General features: G+C 47.2%; 3 protein-coding genes across 3 annotated transcripts in view; 2 read left to right on the forward strand and 1 right to left on the reverse strand.

The window, feature by feature from the left end:
* Positions 1-901: 901 nt before the first annotated feature.
* Positions 902-12,819, forward strand: LOC115169168 (mitogen-activated protein kinase kinase kinase 20; the record flags this gene model as incomplete). Its single annotated transcript, XM_029724664.1, has 11 exons — positions 902-1,262; positions 4,180-4,267; positions 5,040-5,141; positions 5,392-5,457; positions 5,652-5,680; positions 5,789-5,926; positions 6,051-6,137; positions 9,833-9,907; positions 10,991-11,097; positions 12,342-12,480; positions 12,694-12,819. Coding segments are annotated over exons 1-11 (1,116 nt in total), but the record flags the coding sequence as incomplete, so codon positions are not given.
* Positions 12,820-13,361: 542 nt separating this feature from the next.
* The window catches only part of dnah9l (dynein, axonemal, heavy polypeptide 9 like), a 71,379-nt gene continuing 63,593 nt past the window's right edge, over positions 13,362-21,147 (reverse strand). The window contains exons 79-86 of the mRNA XM_029724665.1: positions 16,551-16,742; positions 16,331-16,450; positions 15,937-16,179; positions 15,645-15,827; positions 15,188-15,303; positions 14,993-15,105; positions 14,717-14,857; positions 13,362-14,632 (exon numbers count right to left, since the gene is read on the reverse strand). Coding sequence (XP_029580525.1) covers positions 14,385-14,632; positions 14,717-14,857; positions 14,993-15,105; positions 15,188-15,303; positions 15,645-15,827; positions 15,937-16,179; positions 16,331-16,450; positions 16,551-16,742 — 1,356 coding nt within the window. The 3' untranslated portion in view covers positions 13,362-14,384. The remainder of the gene's footprint in view (positions 14,633-14,716; positions 14,858-14,992; positions 15,106-15,187; positions 15,304-15,644; positions 15,828-15,936; positions 16,180-16,330; positions 16,451-16,550; positions 16,743-21,147) is intronic.
* On the forward strand, positions 17,738-18,991 carry LOC115169447 (cyclin-dependent kinase 5 activator 1-like). Its single transcript, XM_029725071.1, has one exon. It carries the CDS (start codon positions 17,835-17,837, stop codon positions 18,783-18,785), a length of 951 nt encoding a protein of 316 aa, XP_029580931.1. The 5' UTR covers positions 17,738-17,834; the 3' UTR covers positions 18,786-18,991.

A 21,147-nucleotide genomic window follows, 5' to 3' on the forward strand; every position in this document is an offset into this window, starting at 1 on the left:
TATTGCTGATCTGGTCACTGTTTTTGTCCGTGAAAGTGATGTCACCCTCTCTGTCCCCAGTTGATGATGTCGTTCCTGGTTGGTCATTCCAGACTGGTGATGTGACTGCCCCCCTCATTCCGGATGTATGTGGTGGGAGTGTGTTTTTAGTTGCTGAGTGAGTAAGAGACAGGGTTGGTTGTCAGGCTAGAGAATAATCGTTCTCTAGCCCTGTGTCTGACCTGTGTGTGTGTGCGTGTGTGCATGTGTGCGTGTGTGTCTAACCTGTGTGTGTGTGTCTAACCTGTGTGTGTGTGTGTCTAACCTGTGTGTGTGTGTGTGTGTCTAACCTGTGTGTGTCTAACCTGTGTGTGTGTCTAACCTGTGTGTGTGTGTGTCTAACCTGTGTGTGTGTGTCTAACCTGTGTGTGTGTGTGTGTGTGTGTCTAACCTGTGTGTGTGTGTGTGTGTGTCTAACCTGTGTGTGTGTGTGTGTGTGTGTGTCTCTAACCTGTGTGTGTGTGTGTGTCTCTAACCTGTGTGTGTGTGTGTGTCTCTAACCTGTGTGTGTGTGTCTAACGTGTGTGTGTGTGTGTGTGTGTGTGTGTGTGTGTGTGTGTGTGTGTGTGTGTGTGTGTGTTTTATATAGAAGCAATGATCCCATGCATCCCCTGGATGCCAGCAGCCTTATTTGACCTGACAGCAAGAGGTCACACACAGAACATACATACATACATACATACATACATACATACATACATACATACATACATACATACATACACTGGAAAGAAGAGAACAGGCTGGCGAGCAGAATGTGATTAACGCACACACACACACACTCTAATCTCTCGCTCTCCTTCTCGATCCAAGTGTGTGTGTTCTGTGTTCTCACCACAGGGTGGCGCCTCAGCACCTGGCCTGACCGAGGGAGTGAATGAGCTCTTACTACAGAGAGGCACTCTGCGGTCTCTCTCTTCATTCTCTCGCTCCCGGAGTCCATTCTGCTATCGGGTGTGTGTGATCAAACGTATTCTCCCACCTACCTTTTCTCTCCGTTCCGGATCTCTCAGTTTGCTCAGAGCGGCTGTGGTCGAGTCTGTGTGTGCGCGCGCCAGTATGCCATGTCGTCTCTGAGTCCGTCGTTTGTCCAGATAAAACATGAGGACCTGCGGTTCTATGAGAACTGTGGAGGGGGCAGCTTTGGGAGTGTCTACCGAGCTCACTGGATATCTCAGGATAAAGAGGTCGCTGTGAAGAAACTACTCAAGATCGAGACTGAGGTCAGACACACACACACAGTCTCACACACGCACACACACACACAGTCTCACACACGCGCACACACACACACACAGTCTCACACACGCACACACACACACAGTCTCACACACGCACACACACACACAGTCTCACACACGCGCACACACACACACAGTCTCACACACACAGTCTCACACACACAGTCTCACACACACACACAGTCTCACACACACACACACAGTCTCACACACACACACAGTCTCACACACACACACAGTCTCACACACACACACACACAGTCTCACACACACACACAGTCTCACACACAGTCTCACACACACACACAGTCTCACACACACACACACACAGTCACACACACAGTCACACACACACACACAGTCACACACAGTCACACACAGTCACACACAGTCACACACACACACACAGTCACACACACACACACACACACACACAGTCACACACACACAGTCACAGTCACACACACACACACACACACAGTCACACAGTCTCACACACACAGTCACACACAGTCACACAGTCACACACACACACACACACAGTCACACACACACACACACACACACACACACACACACACACACAGTCTCTCACACACACACACACACACACACACACACACACACACACACAGTCTCTCTCACACACACACACACACACACACACACACAGTCTCTCTCACACACACACAAACACACACACACAGTCTCTCTCACACACACACAAACACACAGTCTCACACACACACAAACACACAGTCTCTCACACACACACACAGTCTCTCTCTCACACACACACACACACACAGTCTCTCACACACTCAAGTGATTTGGTATGCCTTTCCTCCATACCAGCCGTTTTGATTTGAGAGCTCTCCTGTTTTCTCTCCAGTTGCCAGTGTGTTGATTTTGGTTTCAACAAACCTCTCCTCTTCCTCTCATTGTGAAGTACAGTACTGGTTTATAACACCGGCTACTCCTATTGTATGAGATAAGGTATGAGCTAGCTGTCTCTTAGGTGTGTGTATTTTACTCTCTTGTGTAAATACTGAAGTTCAGTGATTCCTAACCAAATTCTGGGTGATGGACATGGCCCTCCCTTTTCTTCCGGTGACCCTCACAATGAACAAAACACTACATCCTGCCACATCCCAGTCTGAAGTTGTGACCCAGTATAAATTGGTTCCCGACCCAGCAGGAAACCATGTTGTGGGTTATAGTGACCTGGCCTGGCAGTGACACTGTCATAAAACCCACTGGCTTCTTCCCTCGAGGGCTGAATAACTGTTAGTATGTATGCTGGCTGGGGAGCTGCCAATCACATGCCCACGCACATACACGTGCCTGGAAAAACAGACACATGTACGCATGCACATACTCTGCAGGAATTTTTTGCTTTGAGAAACTCTAGCGTTGCTGGAAAAAAAAAAGTCTGGATCGTGTCAAATGATCATCCTCCGTGACTATCCAGTGAAGGGCCGATTTTCTACGTTGTTTTGCGTTTGACACATGGCCTGTTAGTGAGTTGATTGATTGCGTGGTTGCCGTGGCGACGTTGTGTTCCTAGGTGCTCTGACCCGGCCCTTTAGTGTGAAGAAGTTTATACACTACACAAGATGCGGAGCAGAAGGGACTTTCTGTACAACCCTCAGATTGCTTAAATCAAATGTGACAGTATGCATGTCGTAGAATTAAGAATTAGACACTGCAATTTAGTAGGACTTCTGACTCACATTTATTTATTTTGATTTCACCTTTATTTAACCAGGTAGGCAGGTTGAGAACACGTTCTCATTTACAACTGCGACCTGGCCAAGATAAAGCAAAGCAGTGCGACACAAACAGGGGTACACATAAACAAACATGCAGTCAATAACACAGTAGAAAAGGTCTATATACAGTGTGTGCAAATGAGGTAAGGGAGGTAAGGCAATAAATAGGCCATGGTGGCGAAGTAATTACAATATAGCAACTAAACACTGGAATGGTAGATGTGCAGAAGATGAATGTGCAAGTAGAGATACTGGGGTGCAAAGGAGCAAGATAAATAAATAAATACAGTAAGGGGATGAGGTAGTTGGATGGGCTAATTACAGATGGACTATGTACAGGTGCAGTGATCTGTGAGCTGCTCTGACAGCTGGTGCTTAAAGTTAGTGAGGGAGATATGAGTCTCCAGCTTCAGTGATTTTTGCAGTTCGTTCCAGTCATTGGCAGCAGAGAACTGGAAGGAAAGGCGGCCAAACAAGGAATTGGCTTTGGGGGCGACCAGTGAGATATACCTGCTGGACCGCGTGCTACAGGTGGGTGCTGCTATGGTGACCAGTGAGCTGAGATAAGGCAGGGCTTTACCTAGCAGAGACTTATAGATGACCTGGAGCCAATGGGTTTGGCGACGAGTATGAAGCGAGGGCCAGCCAACGAGAGCGTACAGGTCGCAGTGATGGGTAGTACTCTCACCGTAAGTTAAATACTGTGCATACGTTCTCTCTCTCCTCCCTACCAACTCCCCCCCCTCTCTAGGCTGAGATCCTGAGTAGCCTCAGTCATAAGAACATTATTCAATTCTTCAATTCAACTCTTCACCGTGGCGACGTTGTGTTCCTAGGTGCTCTGACCCGGCCCCCCCTCTCTCTCTCCAGGCTGAGATCCTGAGTAGCCTCAGTCATAAGAACATTATTCACCCCCCCCTCTCTCTCTCTCCAGGCTGAGATCTTGAGTAGCCTCAGTCATAAGAACATTATTCACCCCCCCCCCCTCTCTCTCTCTCCAGGCTGAGATCCTGAGTAGCCTCAGTCATAAGAACATTATTCACCCCCCCTCTCTCTCTCTCCAGGCTGAGATCCTGAGTAGCCTCAGTCATAAGAACATTATTCACCCCCCCTCTCTCTCTCTCCAGGCTGAGATCCTGAGTAGCCTCAGTCATAAGAACATTATTCAATTCTACGGCGCCGTACTGGAGTCCCCCAACTATGGCATCGTCACAGGTCAGTATGTGTGTGTGTGTGTGTGTGTGTTTCCTCATACACATTCTGATGGACATGGAACCGCAGGTCCAGGATCAACATTTAGCCTACTGAGTGTGTGTGTGTGCTGAGTTTCCTGGCAGGACATTTGTAACCTAACCCAGGATGTTTTTTATGTGTGTCTACTTCGTGTGGTCATATGGTTGATATCAGCTCTGTGACAGCACTGCCCATATGACTTACAGAACACACTACCCAGTGTGTGTGTGTGTGTGTGAGCCTGATGTGCTAAGCTGTGTTTGACGTTTCTCAAGTCGTTGTGATAAATGAGTTCAGGTTGTGAGTGACAGGAGGCTGCAGAGAGAATCCTGTTCTCTCTCTGTGTGTGTGTGTGTGTGTGTTTATGCATTTATGTCTGTATGTTTATTATGCACTACCCTGTGCAGTATATTTCATGTAAACTGTCCTTGGGATTTAGAGAGACATTGTTAGACACACTACAGTTATTATTGAACTTTTCCTGTCGAAAAACAATATCCCAAGTATAAATACAGTAATATATACACACTTAAGGGTAACAACAACAACAAAAAAAAGTTTTGAACAAAATATATTTATTTCTTTCAACAACTGCAAACTTCAAGGAGATGGTCTGATGTGATGTCATCGGCCTCCCCCTCGCTTGAGGAACAATAACATAACAGGGAGGGTCCACCAAAGCGAGAGGTCGATGACATCACGTTCTCTCCAGTCGAACCCTGAGTTATAGTGTGCGTTGTGGTCTACTCTACAGAGTATGCGGGCGGAGGTTCTCTGTATGAGTACCTCTCCAGTGAACAGAGTGAGGAGATGGACATGGAACAAATCATGACCTGGGCCATGGAGATAGCCAAAGGTAAGGCTAGAGAGAGAGAGATTGACCCATGTTTTATGTTCTCCTGTACCTAGAGAAACCTTTAGCATGCTCATTAAGCCCTTTGGTAAAGCTCTGTCTTCCCTAAAGGCAATAGGGGGCATATTCTCATCTGGTGTGAGGATCAGTGACTTGTTTAGAGACTGGTAGCCGTTGTTTAGCCCAGTTGTTAACAGTTTCCTGGTCTGCTATTGGTTCGTGGCTGAGGATGTTTCATGTTTCTGTCGAATAGGAATGCACTATCTTCACTCGGAAGCCCCAGTCAAAGTCATTCACAGAGACCTCAAGTCACGAAACGGTAACCAAATGCACACGCACTCCGCAACCAAACGTATATCTACCCACCAGGACATCCAACGTTGCACGATCTACTGCTGCCACTTAGTCATTTTCAGACGTGAACTAATGGCTATAGATACATGCAAAAATCACAAGTAGAAACCCCCCCCCCCCTGCTTGTGAACTCACTCAACTCTTTGTGTCTCAATACAGTGGTGCTGACAGCAGACAAAGTGCTCAAGGTACAGTCGGGATAACTAACCATTATTGTATGCGCCGCTCAATCTTGGATTATTTTGTAACCGGGCGTCCCAATGCTGTGTCTCTCTCTCTCCCCGGTGTGTTGTCAGATCTGTGATTTTGGAGCGTCTAAGTTCCAGTCCCACACCACCCACATGACAGTGGTGGGCACCTTCCCCTGGATGGCCCCAGAAGTCATACAGAGCCTACCTGTATCAGAGACCTGTGATACCTACTCCTACGGCGTGGTGTGTGTGTGTGTGTGTGTGTGTGTGTGTGTGTGTGAGAGAGGGGAGGCATCTAAAATGTTCTACGTCAAGTGGTTTTTCAGGAGAATATGTCCTGTATCATTGTGTGTGTGTGTGTTACCAGGTGCTATGGGAGATGCTGACACGGGAAGTTCCATTTAAAGGCTTCGAGGGGCTGCAGGTGGCTTGGCTGGTGGTGGAGAAACAAGAGGTACACACACACACACACACACACACACACATTGTTCTGATTTAGGATTAGTTGAGAACTTCAAGGGGCTCAGTTTCACTCGCAAATAAAAGACGGTCATATGCACTACCGAACATAAAACAAACACGCACAGAGCTGGAGTAACAACGTGACTCTCTCATGCTTTCCGCTGTGAGGAGGGTAAGGGGTATTTTTAGGGTTGATGTCAGCTCTCTGCTCTTGTAAGGCATGGGTACTCTGCTGTGGAGCTAGGCCAGGACCTGTAGTTTTACTGTGTGTGTTTAGGCGGGTTATATTCTGTGCTCAATTTGTAAATCGGGAGGTGCAGTAACTAAAAGTGAGCGCGGGGGGGGGGGGGGGCTCTGAGGTACCGGAACGCATGAAAACAAATCACCTTTATGATAAAGCATTGCTGTTGAACAATGCTATTCGCTCAGTAGTCCTATTTGGAAGTTGATACAATATTTTGCTGGCCTACAGACAGATTAGTCTTCTCTTCTCAGCCTGGAGCCATTTGCTTTCCAACCTGTGTTTTCCCCACAATTGTATTTGACATATTGGGAAAGGCCTGTTTTGTCTGCATGCTGTTCACTGACAGATTTGCAGTGCGTTCCCAACTGTAGGCTACGCCTAGTTATTGGGCTGCACACAATCCACAGCCAGGCTTTTCATTATTTTTTTAATAAGCTATTGATCGGCTGTGGCTGAATTATTTCATTTCAGTGAATCTCACTCTAGTTGCGTGAGAGATTCAGGCCCGCTTCTCTCTCTCACCGCCTCAATGGCCAGGCGTTGGTCTGTCTCTAGGCTACAATGTTGCTCAAACCATCAACCCGGGCCGACCCAACGCCAATCACTTCCTGGAATATCAGGCATGATTTCACGTTATGTTTTTTTTTTTTAGGTGGCAGGAGAATTACAGCGAAGGCAACTCCAATTAACACTGATTGCTTTTATTGGAGTTTTTACATGGCAAATAGCGCCAATTATTCTTCATGCCAGGAGAGGTACCTGATCCGAGCAAAAACAGTCCAAAACTGAGAAGGGCCCGATCCTGTTCCTCAAATTAAGCACTGGTTATACTGTGTGGAAGGGGGTTCAAACTGTGTCTGTATTCCAGTAATAGTGTGCTGCCCTGTCACCCATAGAGATCTGAGAACATGATTCCTGAGTATCCCAGCGTGCTTTTGGATGGGGTCCAATAGTAGTCCCTAAATAACCAGAGGGGGGGGACCATTATACTAACCGTTACTGAGAGAGATTTATTTCCGTTTTAATCCCCCCCAGAGTAAACTGTTTCCATATCCCCCTGCCCTTCTCATTGGTTGTATCCTGTAACCCTGGTCCAACCCTGGTCCAACCCCGGTCCTCCAGTAACCCCCAACAGTAGACGCTTCCATTGTAGTCCTGGACAAACACACCACATTCAGCTCTTTGAGGAGTTGATGATTAGTTGACGAGTTGAATCAGGTGTGCTTTTTCCAGGGTTACAATAAAAAGATAGTGTTGGGGGTACTGGAGGACCAGGGTTACAATAACAAGGTATAGTGTTGGGGGTACTGGAGGACCAGGGTTACAATAAAAAGGTATAGTGTTGGGGGTACTGGAGGACCAGGGTTACAATAACAAGGTATAGTGTTGGGGGTACTGGAGGACCAGGGTTACAATAAAAAGGTATAGTGTTGGGGGTACTGGAGGACCAGGGTTACAATAACAAGGTATAGTGTTGGGGGTACTGGAGGACCAGGGTTACAATAAAAATGTATAGTGTTGGGGTACTGGAGGACCAGGGTTACAATAACAAGGTATAGTGTTGGGGGTACTGGAGGACCAGGGTTACAATAAAAAGGTATAGTGTTGGGGGTACTGGAGGACCAGGGTTACAATAAAAAGGTATAGTGTTGGGGGTACTGGAGGACCAGGGTTACAATAAAAAGGTATAGTGTTGGGGGTACTGGAGGATCAGGGTTACAATAACAAGGTATAGTGTTGGGGGTACTGGAGGACCAGGGTTACAATAAAAAGGTATAGTGTTGGGGGTACTGGAGGACCAGGGTTACAATAACAAGGTATAGTGTTGGGGGTACTGGAGGACCAGGGTTGGACCAGGGTTACAATAAAAAGGTATAGTGTTGGGGGTACTGGAGGACCAGGGTTACAATAAAAAGGTATAGTGTTGGGGGTACTGGAGGACCAGGGTTACAATAAAAAGGTATAGCGTTGGGGTACTGGAGGACCAGGGTTGGACCAGGGTTACAATAAAAAGGTATAGTGTTGGGGGTACTGGAGGACCAGGGTTGGACCAGGGTTACAATAAAAAGGTATAGTGTTGGGGGTGTTGGGGGTACTGGAGGACCAGGGTTACAATAAAAAGGTATAGTGTTGGGGGTACTGGAGGACCAGGGTTACAATAACAAGGTATAGTGTTGGGGGTACTGGAGGACCAGGGTTACAATAAAAAGGTATAGTGTTGGGGGTACTGGAGGACCAGGGTTACAATAAAAAGGTATAGTGTTGGGGGTACTGGAGGACCAGGGTTACAATAAAAATGTATAGTGTTGGGGTACTGGAGGACCAGGGTTACAATAAAAAGGTATAGCGTTGGGGTACTGGAGGACCAGGGTTGGACCAGGGTTACAATAAAAAGGTATAGTGTTGGGGGTACTGGAGGACCAGGGTTGGACCAGGGTTACAATAAAAAGGTATAGTGTTGGGGGTACTGGAGGACCAGGGTTGGACCAGGGTTACAATAAAAAGGTATAGTGTTGGGGGTACTGGAGGACCAGGGTTACAATAAAAAGGTATAGTGTTGGGGGTACTGGAGGACCAGGGTTACAATAAAAAGGTATAGTGTTGGGGGTACTGGAGGACCAGGGTTACAATAACAAGGTATAGTGTTGGGGGTACTGGAGGACCAGGGTTACAATAAAAAGGTATAGTGTTGGGGGTACTGGAGGACCAGGGTTACAATAAAAAGGTATAGTGTTGGGGGTACTGGAGGACCAGGGTTACAATAAAAAGGTATAGTGTTGGGGGTACTGGAGGACCAGGGTTACAATGAAAATTTATAGTGTTGGGGGTACTGGAGGACCAGGGTTACAATAAAAAGGTATAATGTTGGGGGTACTGGAGGACCAGGGTTACAATAAAAAGGTATAGTGTTGGGGGTACTGGAGGACCAGGGTTACAATAAAAAGGTATAGTGTTGGGGGTACTGGAGGACCAGGGTTACAATAAAAAGGTATAGTGTTGGGGGTACTGGAGGACCAGGGTTACAATAAAAAGGTATAGTGTTGGGGGTACTGGAGGACCAGGGTTACAATAAAAGATATAGTGTTGGGGGTACTGGAGGACCAGGGTTACAATAAAAAGGTATAGTGTTGGGGGTACTGGAGGAACAGGGTTACAATAACAAGGTATAGTGTTGGGGGTACTGGAGGACCAGGGTTACAATAACCAGGGTTGGGAAACGCTGCTATAACCTGTTACTATGTACTGCCCCTACCACCCCCTGCCTCTTACTGGAATTGAAAGGCACAGTTAGCATTATACTGTAACTGATGGGTCACTGGTTAAACTCCCTGCTGATCAGGGACTGTGTCCCCTCTAAGCCACCGCATTTCCTACTTCATATTGTGAGTGTGTTCCTATGAATGTAAGATTCCTCTGAGTGTATATATGTGTGTGTGTTCCAGAGGCTGACCATCCCCACCAGTTGTCCGCCTAGCTTCGCTGACCTGATGAAGAAGTGCTGGCAGGCCGAACCAAAGGTGAGAGGGCAAAGGTCAGGGCTACCACACAATCTCCATATCTGACTCTGGAGACTCCAAATCCTGCACACCCGATACACTGAGTGTACAAAGCATTAGGAACACCCTCCTAATATTGAGTTGCACCCCTTTTTGCCCTCAGAACAGCTTCAATTCATCGGGGCATGGACTCTACAAGGTGTTGAAAGCGTTCCACAGGGATGCTGGCCCATGTTGACTCCAATGCTTCCCACAGTTGTGTTGAGTTGGCTTGATGTCCATAGGGTGGTGGACCATTATTGATACACAGGGAAACTGTTGAGCATAAAAACCCAGCAATGTTGCAGTTCTTGACTCAAACCGGTGCGCTTGACACCTACTACCATACCCCGCTCAAATGCACTTCAATCGTTTGTCTTGCCCATTCACCCTCTGAATGGCACACATACACAATCCATGTCTCAAGTCTTAAAAGTCCTTCTTTAACCTGTCTCCTCCCCTTCATCTACACTGATTTGAAGTGAGTTTAATAGGGGACATCAATAAGGGATCATAGATTTCACCTGGATTCAAATGGTCAGTCTAGATCATGGAAAGAGCAGTGTAGTTCTCCAGGGCCAGAGTTGGACACCCCAGAGTTGGACACCCCAGAGTTGGACACCCCAGAGTTGGACACCCCAGAGTTGGACACCCCAGAGTTGGACACCCCAGAGTTGGACACCCCAGAGTTGGACACCCCAGAGTTGGACACCCCAGAGTTGGACACCCCAGAGTTGGACACCCCAGAGTTGGACACCCCAGAGTTGGACACCCCAGAGTTGGACACCCCAGAGTTGGACACCCCAGAGTTGGACACCCCAGAGTTGGACACCCCAGAGTTGGACACCCCAGAGTTGGACACCCCAGAGTTGGACACCCCAGAGTTGGACACTCCAGCAGCTGGTCTTGAACTTACGACCCTGAGCTCTCAAGGCTAGCTCATTATGAGCTGTTACAGAAGCCTGAACTGTCGATAAAGTCCTAATGTGCTAACTTGACAGTGGCCATACTACAATTAAATTTGAGGCATATCTGAAAGATATCAAGCGTGTGTGTGTTTTCTAGGAGCGTCCAGTGTTTAAGCAGGTGTTGGGGACTCTGGAGACCATGTCTAAAGACAGCAGACTACCAGAACAATGTAACTCCTTCCTACACAACAAGGACCAGTGGAGGTACAATTAGTTTGTGTGTGTGTGTGGGACTCTGTTTCAAACGGGTGTGTGTGTGTGTGTGTGTGTGTGTGTGTAATGTATGTGATATGCAGGTGGTACAGTAAGCACAGTCTGGATTGTTTAAGCTCCATCTTTCTGCAGCCAGACACAGGACAGAGAGCAGCTCTCACTGTATACACTCACAACCTAACAAGAGGCCCCTGTGTGTGTGTGTGTGTGTGTGTGTGTGTGTGTGTGTGTGTGTGTGTGTGTGTGTGTGTGTGTGTGTGTGTGTCTCAGGAGAGAAGCTGAATGCATGACCCTGCTGGCTCGTTGGCTTTAGTCTATAATAAGACTCTGGAACCTATCCATGTAGGAGATTCCTCTACTTAGCCTGTTTCCACCAGAGAGAGAGAGTTCACAAAAGAAGCATATAGGGGGGCAGCTAGAAGCCAAGTATGGGGGAAAACAGGGGAGCTGTGTAGAGAGAGGTAGAAATGTAAAGAGCGCACTTGAAATATAAAAACTGAGCAGGAGAGAAGAGGGACCGAAGAGAGACGAGGAGGAGAGAAAGGAGGAGGAGGGTGGGGGAGGGGGGGGAGAGGGTGACAGATTCTGTTTGTGTTTGACATGAGTGTGGCAAGTTAATCAATTATGAGGGAGGTATGGAGAATGGGTGGAAAGATCTGGGTGAGGGAGGGAGGGAGGGAGGGGAGGGAGGGAGGGAGGGAGGGGGGGGAATTGAGGGGAAGAGGGAGGGTTAGTGATCGAGGGAGGGGAAAACATTGAGGGCTTTAAGAGGTGGAGAGAAGTATGGGTAGAAGGAGAGGTAAGAAGTGGGACTGGGGGTTGGAGAGAGGGAGGAGTTTAAAGAGAGGGAACGAGGGAAAAGTTTAGGGGGAGGGTGTTATGTCCCTGCGTCAGATGTCTGTGTTTATTTAGGTGCTGTGAGAGCTGCTGGTGTTTGTGTGTGTGTGAGCGAGAGGGAGGGAGAACATTCCATTATGGCCCTTCAAATCATAGACTAAACAGTGCCACATGCTGGAATAAACAGGCAGTACTAGACAACTGCTAGGTTTCAGATTACAGGGCTTTCAAAACAGAAACTAGATCCCCGTACTGTCTCTTGAAAGGAACATTGCTTACCTTGATAATAGTTTACTAAGCCACTGTCCCCCAGCTTCTAACATGAGCATTGATGACCAGGTATCAATGGAAGTGGAGGGACATGGGCATATGAGTAACAGTAGCTCTCCTCTCTGTAGGTGTGAGATCGATGCCACGTTGGAGAGGTTGCGGAGGCTGGAGAGAGACCTGAGTAGCAAAGAGAAGGAGCTGGAGGAGAGAGAGCGAAGACTGAGACTGTGGGAGGAGAGACTGATGGAGAGGTCCAATGTCACCCCTGTGAGTAGCCTACATATTTGGCCGGGTTTCAAAGACCGTGACGCTTCGTTCATGAACATTTTTCTATTTGTTTTACAACCTTATGAGGTTTAAACGTCAGAAAACAGTCATGTTGTATGGGGTCAAAGCCCCGCATCCCTAGAGTAACAATGAATTCATAAAGAGTGGTGAGGGATGACATCTGGGTTGTCCCCATCTCTTTCTCTCTTTCAGTTCTTCTCCCCCATAGCATCAGGCATCAGCTCGGAGTCGTTCTTCCGTTCTCAATCTCAGGAGTCCAACAGCGCCAAGATATCCTGCCTTATCAGAACCCTCAGCAACGGAGAGAGGGAGAGGGAGAGGGAGAGGGGTATGGAGGGAGGGATAGACAGGGGGATAGGGGGTTTCCAGTCCATGATTAGGGGCTTCTCAAGCAGTCTTGGGGAGACGGATGGGGATGGAGGGATAGAGGTAACCTGGGGGGAGAGGGAGAAGGAGAGGGGGACGGAGGGAGGGATAGAAGGGGGTCGGCTGGAGCTAGGGGAAGGGGGTCGGCTGCAAATCATGCTAAAGGGCTTCCAGGGTGGGATGGGAGAGATGGACGGGGAGACTGAGAGGGAGGAGAGGGGATGGGGGGAGACTGGGAGACAAGAGGGATGGAGGGAGGTAACGAAGGAGGAGAGGGTGGTGGAGGGAGGGAGTAAGGAGGGAGGGAGGATACAGTCCATGTTTAGGGAGCTGAGTGGGGGGAGTATGGTTGGGTTTGAGGATATGCTCTCTCTGGATGATATTGGGGGGATAGAGAGGATAGGGGACATGGATATGAATATGAACATGGGGGAGATATGTGACCTTGGGGGGGTAGGGGTCAGGGGTGACATGGCTAATGTTGGGGTCATAAGTCATAAGGTCAGGAGTGAGTTAGGGGTCAGAGGTCAGGGGGTGAGGTCGGGGGTACAGGTGAGCATGCGGACCACATCCAATCAGAACTCTTCTAAGACCTGTAGCGTACGACATGGAACCAAAATCAATATGGCCGCCGCGACGCTGGACATGAACATGATGGACCTGGGCTGGTCTGACGACGACAGTGACTAGGAGAACACACAAACACAATTTTCTTTTTTTTTTATTGAAGCCAAATGTATACACGCCCCTGTGTGTGAGGACTGTGGGGCATAATAGTGACGAATTATGAGCAGTGTGGAATTCCTCCTGCTATCTGTCATGTTGTTCTAGGCCCGGGTTCCCAAAAGCATCGTAATAAAGCTCATCGTTAACAGAAGCTCATCGTTTAAAACTATAGGATCCTATGCTTGTAAGGATGAACTTAGCCTGAAGCTGCTTTTGGGAAATCGTGCCCATTGAAGCTTTTAAAGTGACATGTAACTGATGTGCCATATTAACAAGTGTTACATAGACCATAGAGCACTTGAACATCACTCATCAGTAGAGGCTAGGCCTAGGTAAAGGGTACCATCCAATGTTTTCTGCTTTTCGACTTGTACACTTGTTAGACGATACAGTTGATTTGTTCAAAATACTAAGCTTTGAATTAATGGGTTCTTACTGTGATCAAATGTGTGAAACTATTTTGCAGCTTGTACTGTATTGTTTTTCAATAAATTCCCGAAAAATACAGATTTTTATTTCTATTCTTACTAAGTCATGTGAAAAAATGTCAAATAGCTGAATACATTTTCATATAGCTTTCAGGTGCTGAAACAGTACTATACAAATTCCTTTTATATTTCTATAGTAACATCAAACCTGGTTCGAGGGATTATGTAGTAACACGCATGTATTTTACATAAAGTAACTTCTCTCACACTTAGCAACATAATGCAGAAAATACACACACTAGGAATAGCGAATGAAAAAACGACCTTGCTTTGTTCCAACCAGCACCCCCTTAACCCTTGCCTCTACACACTGAGCAGCAGGGCCACCCCAGCCAGTACCCACTTGGCTGGTCTCTCTCTGGTCTTGAGGCTGAAGGTCCAGACATACGTGGTTCCTCTCAGCTTGGTCTTGTACAGGGGACACTCGTAGATGTTACGCGTCTCCTGTCTGTCGTTCGGTACGGCTCGGACTGAGATGACCGGCATGGAGGGGGTTAACTCCTTCAGACGAGCCTCGGCGATCACCCCACCCTGAGTGTCCCATCTTGCACCTGGGGGAGAAAGAGGGAAAGGGTGAAGATGCATGAACTAGGATGTATGTGCTCATGGGAATGGTGGGGGGGACGAGTGTATACCTTCCATGTACAGTCCGTATACGTATGCTCCCTCTCTGGCCGGCTGGTTGAACTCTTCCTTAAATTTCTTAGTCACATCCACGGTCAGGTTCATCTTATCTAACGGCCACTCATTCTTACGAGCCAGAGACTGCATCACCGCTGGAGGGAGAGAGGGGGAATCATTCCACTAAACGGAGAATACCAAGAGGCAACTGACAGTTACAACATAAGTTGGTGACATAATTAGAAGTGGTTGGGTGTGTTGTTTCGTAGGGGGACGTGTGTGTATGTTACCTGTTAAGAAGGACTGTGGGTTAAAGAGTCCAGACAACCAGATGACGGTGGGCAGAGCCAGGTCCTGTGTCCAGCTGTCCAGCTCTCTGCAGCGCAGCAACACGTCATTGTACCTGGTAAACACACACACACACGTAGCAACACATCATGTTACGTACACGTTGGGGCAGTGGGAGAGTACACCCGTTGACTCACCACTGGGCAAGGCTGTAAGTAGAGGGGTAGGCCAGTTTGGTCCAGGTGTCTGGGACGTTATCGAAGAACAGAGCCGCCTGGATCTGCTCCATCTCTGAGGAGATCGCCAGCTCACCCTGAACGGAGAAAAAAAAACAGCGCTGTCGTGAGCCAAAACTACCCGTTCGCCCTTGTCTTCCATCAGTCATAGTCTAATTTACCAGCTGATCATGGGCTCCCGAGTGGCGCAGCGGTCGAAGGCACTGCATCTCAGCGCAAGAGGCATCACTAAGTAACCTGGTTTGAATCCAGGCGGCATCACCGTGATTGGGAGTCCTTAAGGCGGCGCACAATTGGCCCAGCGTCGTCCGGGTTTAGCATGGCCGTCATTGTAAATAAGAATTTGTTCTTAACTGACTTGCCTAGTTAAATTAAGGTTAAATAAAAATACATGTAAAAAACCTAGCCCCTAACCCACCTTCAGCCCCAGGTCCAGCTCCTTGAGTGAGCGGCGTATCTCGTAGATGAGCGTGTTCATCCGTTCACACTCCTGGAAGCAGACCAGGATGTATGGTGATCTCTCCGCTGTCTTAGACGTGATGTCTGACATGTTGTACTCTTCTGGAAGCTTCTCCAACACCTCGTCCAGGATGGTCTTCACCTGCAGAGAGGATGAGAGATGAGTGTGTGTGGGGTCCAGTGTATGTGTTTTTTAAATGTGTGTTTCTGGTATGAATATGTGCGTGTGTGTGTGTGTGTGTCTCATACACCTTCTCCTCTACGGTCTGTGAAGCCCCCTCTCCCATCACAGAGTCAGGTGACTGCAGCTCCAGCAGTGTGTGGAAGAGGTTATCAGAGGTCACCGTCAGAAACTCTATCTCTGCATTGGGGTGTAGCCCATAATGCACCGGGCTCTCATGGGGCAGCATCTCATCTATGTAACCGTGGTAACCCTGGTAGTCCAAGTTGGAGGGAACCACAAAGCCCGGAGCCAGAGCCAACTTCCTGTCAGACTGGTGGAAAGGGTGTGGGTTTCTTTGTAACACTATCATCACAATCATAAACCACACACACACACACACACACACACACACACACACACACACACACACACACACACACACACACACACACACACACACACACACACACACACACCCCTACCTGGTTGGGCTGCATGTATTCCTCCAGGTAGGTTCTACAGAGTCTTCTGTCCCAGTCGTCTGTGATGTGACCTCCGTACATGATCTCTCCAAACAGATAGCGCAAGTCCTCCCACGGCACCTGAACACACACGCCAAATACATGAACAATGACTCCTCATCAACATCATCAATCATCATCACTATCACCATCCTGATCACTATAACACGTAAACGGTGACCTGTGAGTTGGCCTCCAGGTAGTTGTAGAGCACATTGACAGAGATGGTGAGGTCTCCAGTGTTAAAGGGGTATTTCCTGTTCCAACCCTGAGGACCGAACTTGCGCCTCTCAGCCACACAGGCATGAAAATAACACAGAGAGAACAGGATGGTCTTAAACTCCTGCTCTCTACTGCACTGATCCAATATATCCTAGAGAGAGAGAGAGAGAGAGATATTTGAGTAACTGTTGTATGATTTTTCTATTTCTTAAAAAACACTTTGAAATGTAGCTGTATAAGCTTTTATTTGAGCTACTGCTGGTTCTTATCTTGCGTTTTACATGAAAAGGCAATTCAGCCTACTTTTATAGCGCATTTTAAGCTAGCCCTCCAGTCAGTCCTGACATAGAAGTAGGCCTGTATGCTCCCCACTTCAAATAGCCATTATAGGCGCGCACCTATTCGTCCCCAGGCTAAATGCGCATTATTGGAGTAGATTGCTAAAGTGAAATTACTAACGCAAAATGTAGGGGGAATAAGAGTCTGATGGTGAACGAGATAAACGGGAACCTGACACAGCTGCCAATATAATTTGACAGACCATTGAGATCCATTCAAAACACTCGCCAGATACATGTTATTCAGCCATTGAGGCCAGAAATGTAACGCTGTGACGTAGAAGTCCCTCAGAGCTTATTTCGTTTTCAATTTATTGAGCTAAGCTATAGCAAATATGAGGCAAATTCTATCATGGCGAACATCAGACTTTATTTATTTATTTATTTTTGCCAACATCAAACTTAATCTTTCACAAAATCGCCGCTATGACGTACTTCTTTATTACGACGTAGAAACTCGATTTCAGAACCTTGGACAATTCTGATGTTCACAACCATAACAGCCTTGAACTCAAAGCACTGGACAACCCGTCTTTACCTTTCAATTAACAAAGAAAATATTGAAATATCTTTAGAATTTCTCACATATCAACTTGAAATCAGTGAGTAATATTTTTGTTTTGCTTTGGAATGTTATATTGCTCATGTTTATGAATACATAACACTAATGCCTATGCTTAATACTGTGATTTAGAATCTGTCCCAAATGGAATCCTGTTTCCTATATAAATCACTGCTTTTGACCAGACCCCTTTGGGCCATGGTCAAAAGCAGTGCACTTTATAGGGAATAGGTTGCCATTTCGGAGACACCCAGAGCTGAGCTAGCAAGGCTTACTGAACTGATGCCATGCACTTCATTTTGCCAATATTGAAGCATTTTGTTTTCCACAGGCACTATTGGCTATGGGATCCACAATGTCTATCTCGGTCCGCAAGAAGGCAGTCCTCTTCAAAGATGGGCCGAACACTGTGGGCCACTTGATGGAAGTCCAGACCGGTAAGAGTGCAAAAGACAAGACTCTGAAGCGCTACTCGCCATGGAGGCGGATTGTGAAGAAGAGGAGCTCCAAGAAGGAGCAGGCCCACGAGAACACCAACCAAAACAACATTGTCCATCTGAGTAATGAGAACCTGGATAAGTCTCAGTCCTTCTCCAACCTGTCCTCACTGACCCTGGATAAGTCTCAATCCTATGACAAGCTTTCAACCGAGGACCAGAGCACTCCAGCCATCTCCCAGAACGCCGCCTCGTCGGTCGAGAAGGCCCCCATATCCAACTCAAACACGGCCCCCGACACGCCCCAGATGGTGACCGTCCAGGACCTCGACACGCCCAAGAGGTTGGTGATGGTCCACGCTACAACCGGCGAGCTGCTGCGCTGCCTGGGTGAGTTCCTGTGCCGGCGCTGCCACCGGCTCCAGGACATGTCTTCCATGGACCCGGTGCTGTGGCTGCGGGTGGTTGACCGTTATCTGCTGGACAACTGCTATCAGAACCAGAGCTGCATCAATCCGGCCGCTGTGGTCTTCCTCTACATGCTGTGCCGCGAGGCGGTTTCCTCCGAGGTGGCCACCTTGCAGGAGCTGCATGCCGTGCTGCTCACCTGCCTCTACACGACCTGCTCCTACATGGGCAACGAGATCGGCTACCCCCTGAAACCCTTCCTGGTAGACACCTGCAAGCAGACCTTCTGGATCCGCTGCATGACCATCACCAAGCTGATGAGTGTCAAGATGCTCCAGATGAACACAGACCCTAATTTCTTCTCCCAGGTGTTTGCTGACCTGAAGAATGAGAGCCAGAAGGAGGAGAAGAAGAGCCGCCTGCTCAGCGGTGTGTACAGCACTCAGTGAGGGACCTAGGGTATAGGGGCCAGGGGAGGGTGAGGGCCTACTACAGACTGACATTTTAAAATGGAAGGGAGGAGGATTGGTTGAGGGAGTGGGAAGAGTGTGAGCTTTGATGGGAAAATAGGATTTATAGATTTTAAGGGTTAATATGAGGGTTAATTTGGCTTGAAAGAGAACACAAATCGGTAGCTATGAATGTGTGGAGGACTGAGGCTTGAGCTTACTATCTACAGTACCAGCTGACTGTGTGATGTGTGCACTGTCTACCACGGGAGGGTTGGAGGCACCCTTGAGTGACTGGGCAAGTGCTCACATCACACTGAGGCTGCAGCCCACCAGCCTACTGTTCTGACTGTGGGAGATGTCCACTTCCTACCACGGGAAGGAAGGAGGCACCCTTGTGTGAGTGGACTAGTGCTCTGATCATGGTTGAACAGACAACCTGCAAACCTGGCGCTTTAGACAGTGAAGTGAACACCAATGTTCCCCCACAGCAAGCACGGGACAGTTCTGGGGGACAGGGGTTCGTTTGAGGACCATTGGTTCTGATGAATTTGAACGAACAGTGTGACTGTTTTGAAATAAAATGCTTTATATAATTTCTTAAAAACATCACGTGTCATTATTTTACAAATATATATTTTCCAGGACATTTTGAGATCTTGGTGGAGATAATACTTTACGAGTGGTGGAAAAAGAACCCAATTGTCATACTTGAGTAAAAGTAAAGACACTTAATAGAAAATGACTCAAGTAAAAGTGAATGTCACCCAGTAAAATACTACTTGAGTAAAAGTCTAAAGGTATCTGGTTTTAAATGTACTTAAGTATCAAAAGTGAAAGCAAAGGCTATATATCAAATTCCTTATATTATGCAGATGTTCTTGATTTTATTTATTTATGGAAAGCCAGGGGCACAGTCTAACAGTATTTTACAAACCAGATCAGAGGCATTAGGGATGAGTTCTCTTAATAAGTGTATGAATTTGACTGTTTTGCTGTCCTGCCTGAGCATTCGAAATGTAACGAGGACATATTTTCTTTCTGAATGTTGTCACGTAAAAGAAAAAGTAAAAAAATATATACATTCTCAAGTAAGGTACCAGTTACCATGGAAACAAGAGTTTATCAGTGTGTGTGTCATGTTCATGCAGATTTACAGTGATATTTACATTACAAAATCAGTTGTCTTAGTGTTACCCAGAGAACAGGATGGTCTTAAACGCCTGCTCTCTACTGCACTGACCCAATATCTCCTACAGACAGACAGACAGACAGACAGACAGACAGACAGACAGACAGACAGACAGACAGACAGACAGACAGACAGACAGACAGACAGACAGACAGACAGACAGACAGACAGACAGACAGACAGAGAGAGAGAGAGAGAGATTTGAGTTTGTGAGATATTGATAATATATTGGGACAGCAATTAGGGATGGGGGTGTAGTAGGATGTCCCTTGGGGGTATCCGTATCTATGTATGACATGCGAGGGTTAGGTTAGTAAACATGCTGGAGCTAGAACCTTCTTGTCGTGCGTCTTTATTTTTAGATAATACTACATGGTATCAGAAGTGGTTTTAAAATTCACATAAACGTGTAGGACGTACCAAGTACATCATACATTCAGGCTGTTTCAAAGCAGGGAGGGCAGTGTTGGAGATAAAACAGTGCATATCATTGTTTTTCTAGCTAACGAGCAAGGACTAAGTTACTGCTAAGCAACATGTTGCAAGAGGAAGAAGCTGGCGGGATTTCAGGGTTTGCGACTCCAAGTAGCATCAGGCTTAAACGTGAAAAACGAGGCATTTCAAGTTAATACACTGATCTACTCTATGGGTGATGAAGCCGAGGATATATTAAACGCTTCAACGTTGACTGAGGAAGAGAAACTTAACTACAATGCCGTTAAAGACTGTTTTGAAACGCATTTTGTAGGGAGACACAACATTATATTTGAGAGAACTCGGTTTAACATGCGCAAACAGGAGCAGGGTGAAACCACTGACAGTTTTATCACAGCTGTTCACAAACTAGCAGAACATTGTCGGTTTGGCGAGCTCAGGGTAGAGCTGATCCGAGATCGGATTGTAGTGGGAATAAGAAAGATATCATTTTCTGAAAAGTTACAGTTTGATTCCCAGTTTACCTTGTCCAAAGCTGTAAACCAGGTTAGGCAGAGTGAGACTGTAAAAAGACAGCAGACGATGCTGCGCGACAGCAGCTCCTTGCAGAGCGAAGAGAGTGAGGAAATAAATGCATTTTCATACCGAGCTAAAAAAAACGGAGGGGAACACAGAACAGAAACAGACGTGGAGAAAACAATCACAGACAGCACCAGTAGCTAGTTCAAGTGTTAG

Source organism: Salmo trutta, chromosome 31 (genome assembly GCF_901001165.1).
Source record: "Salmo trutta chromosome 31, fSalTru1.1, whole genome shotgun sequence".
Taxonomy (NCBI): Eukaryota; Metazoa; Chordata; class Actinopteri; order Salmoniformes; family Salmonidae; genus Salmo; species Salmo trutta.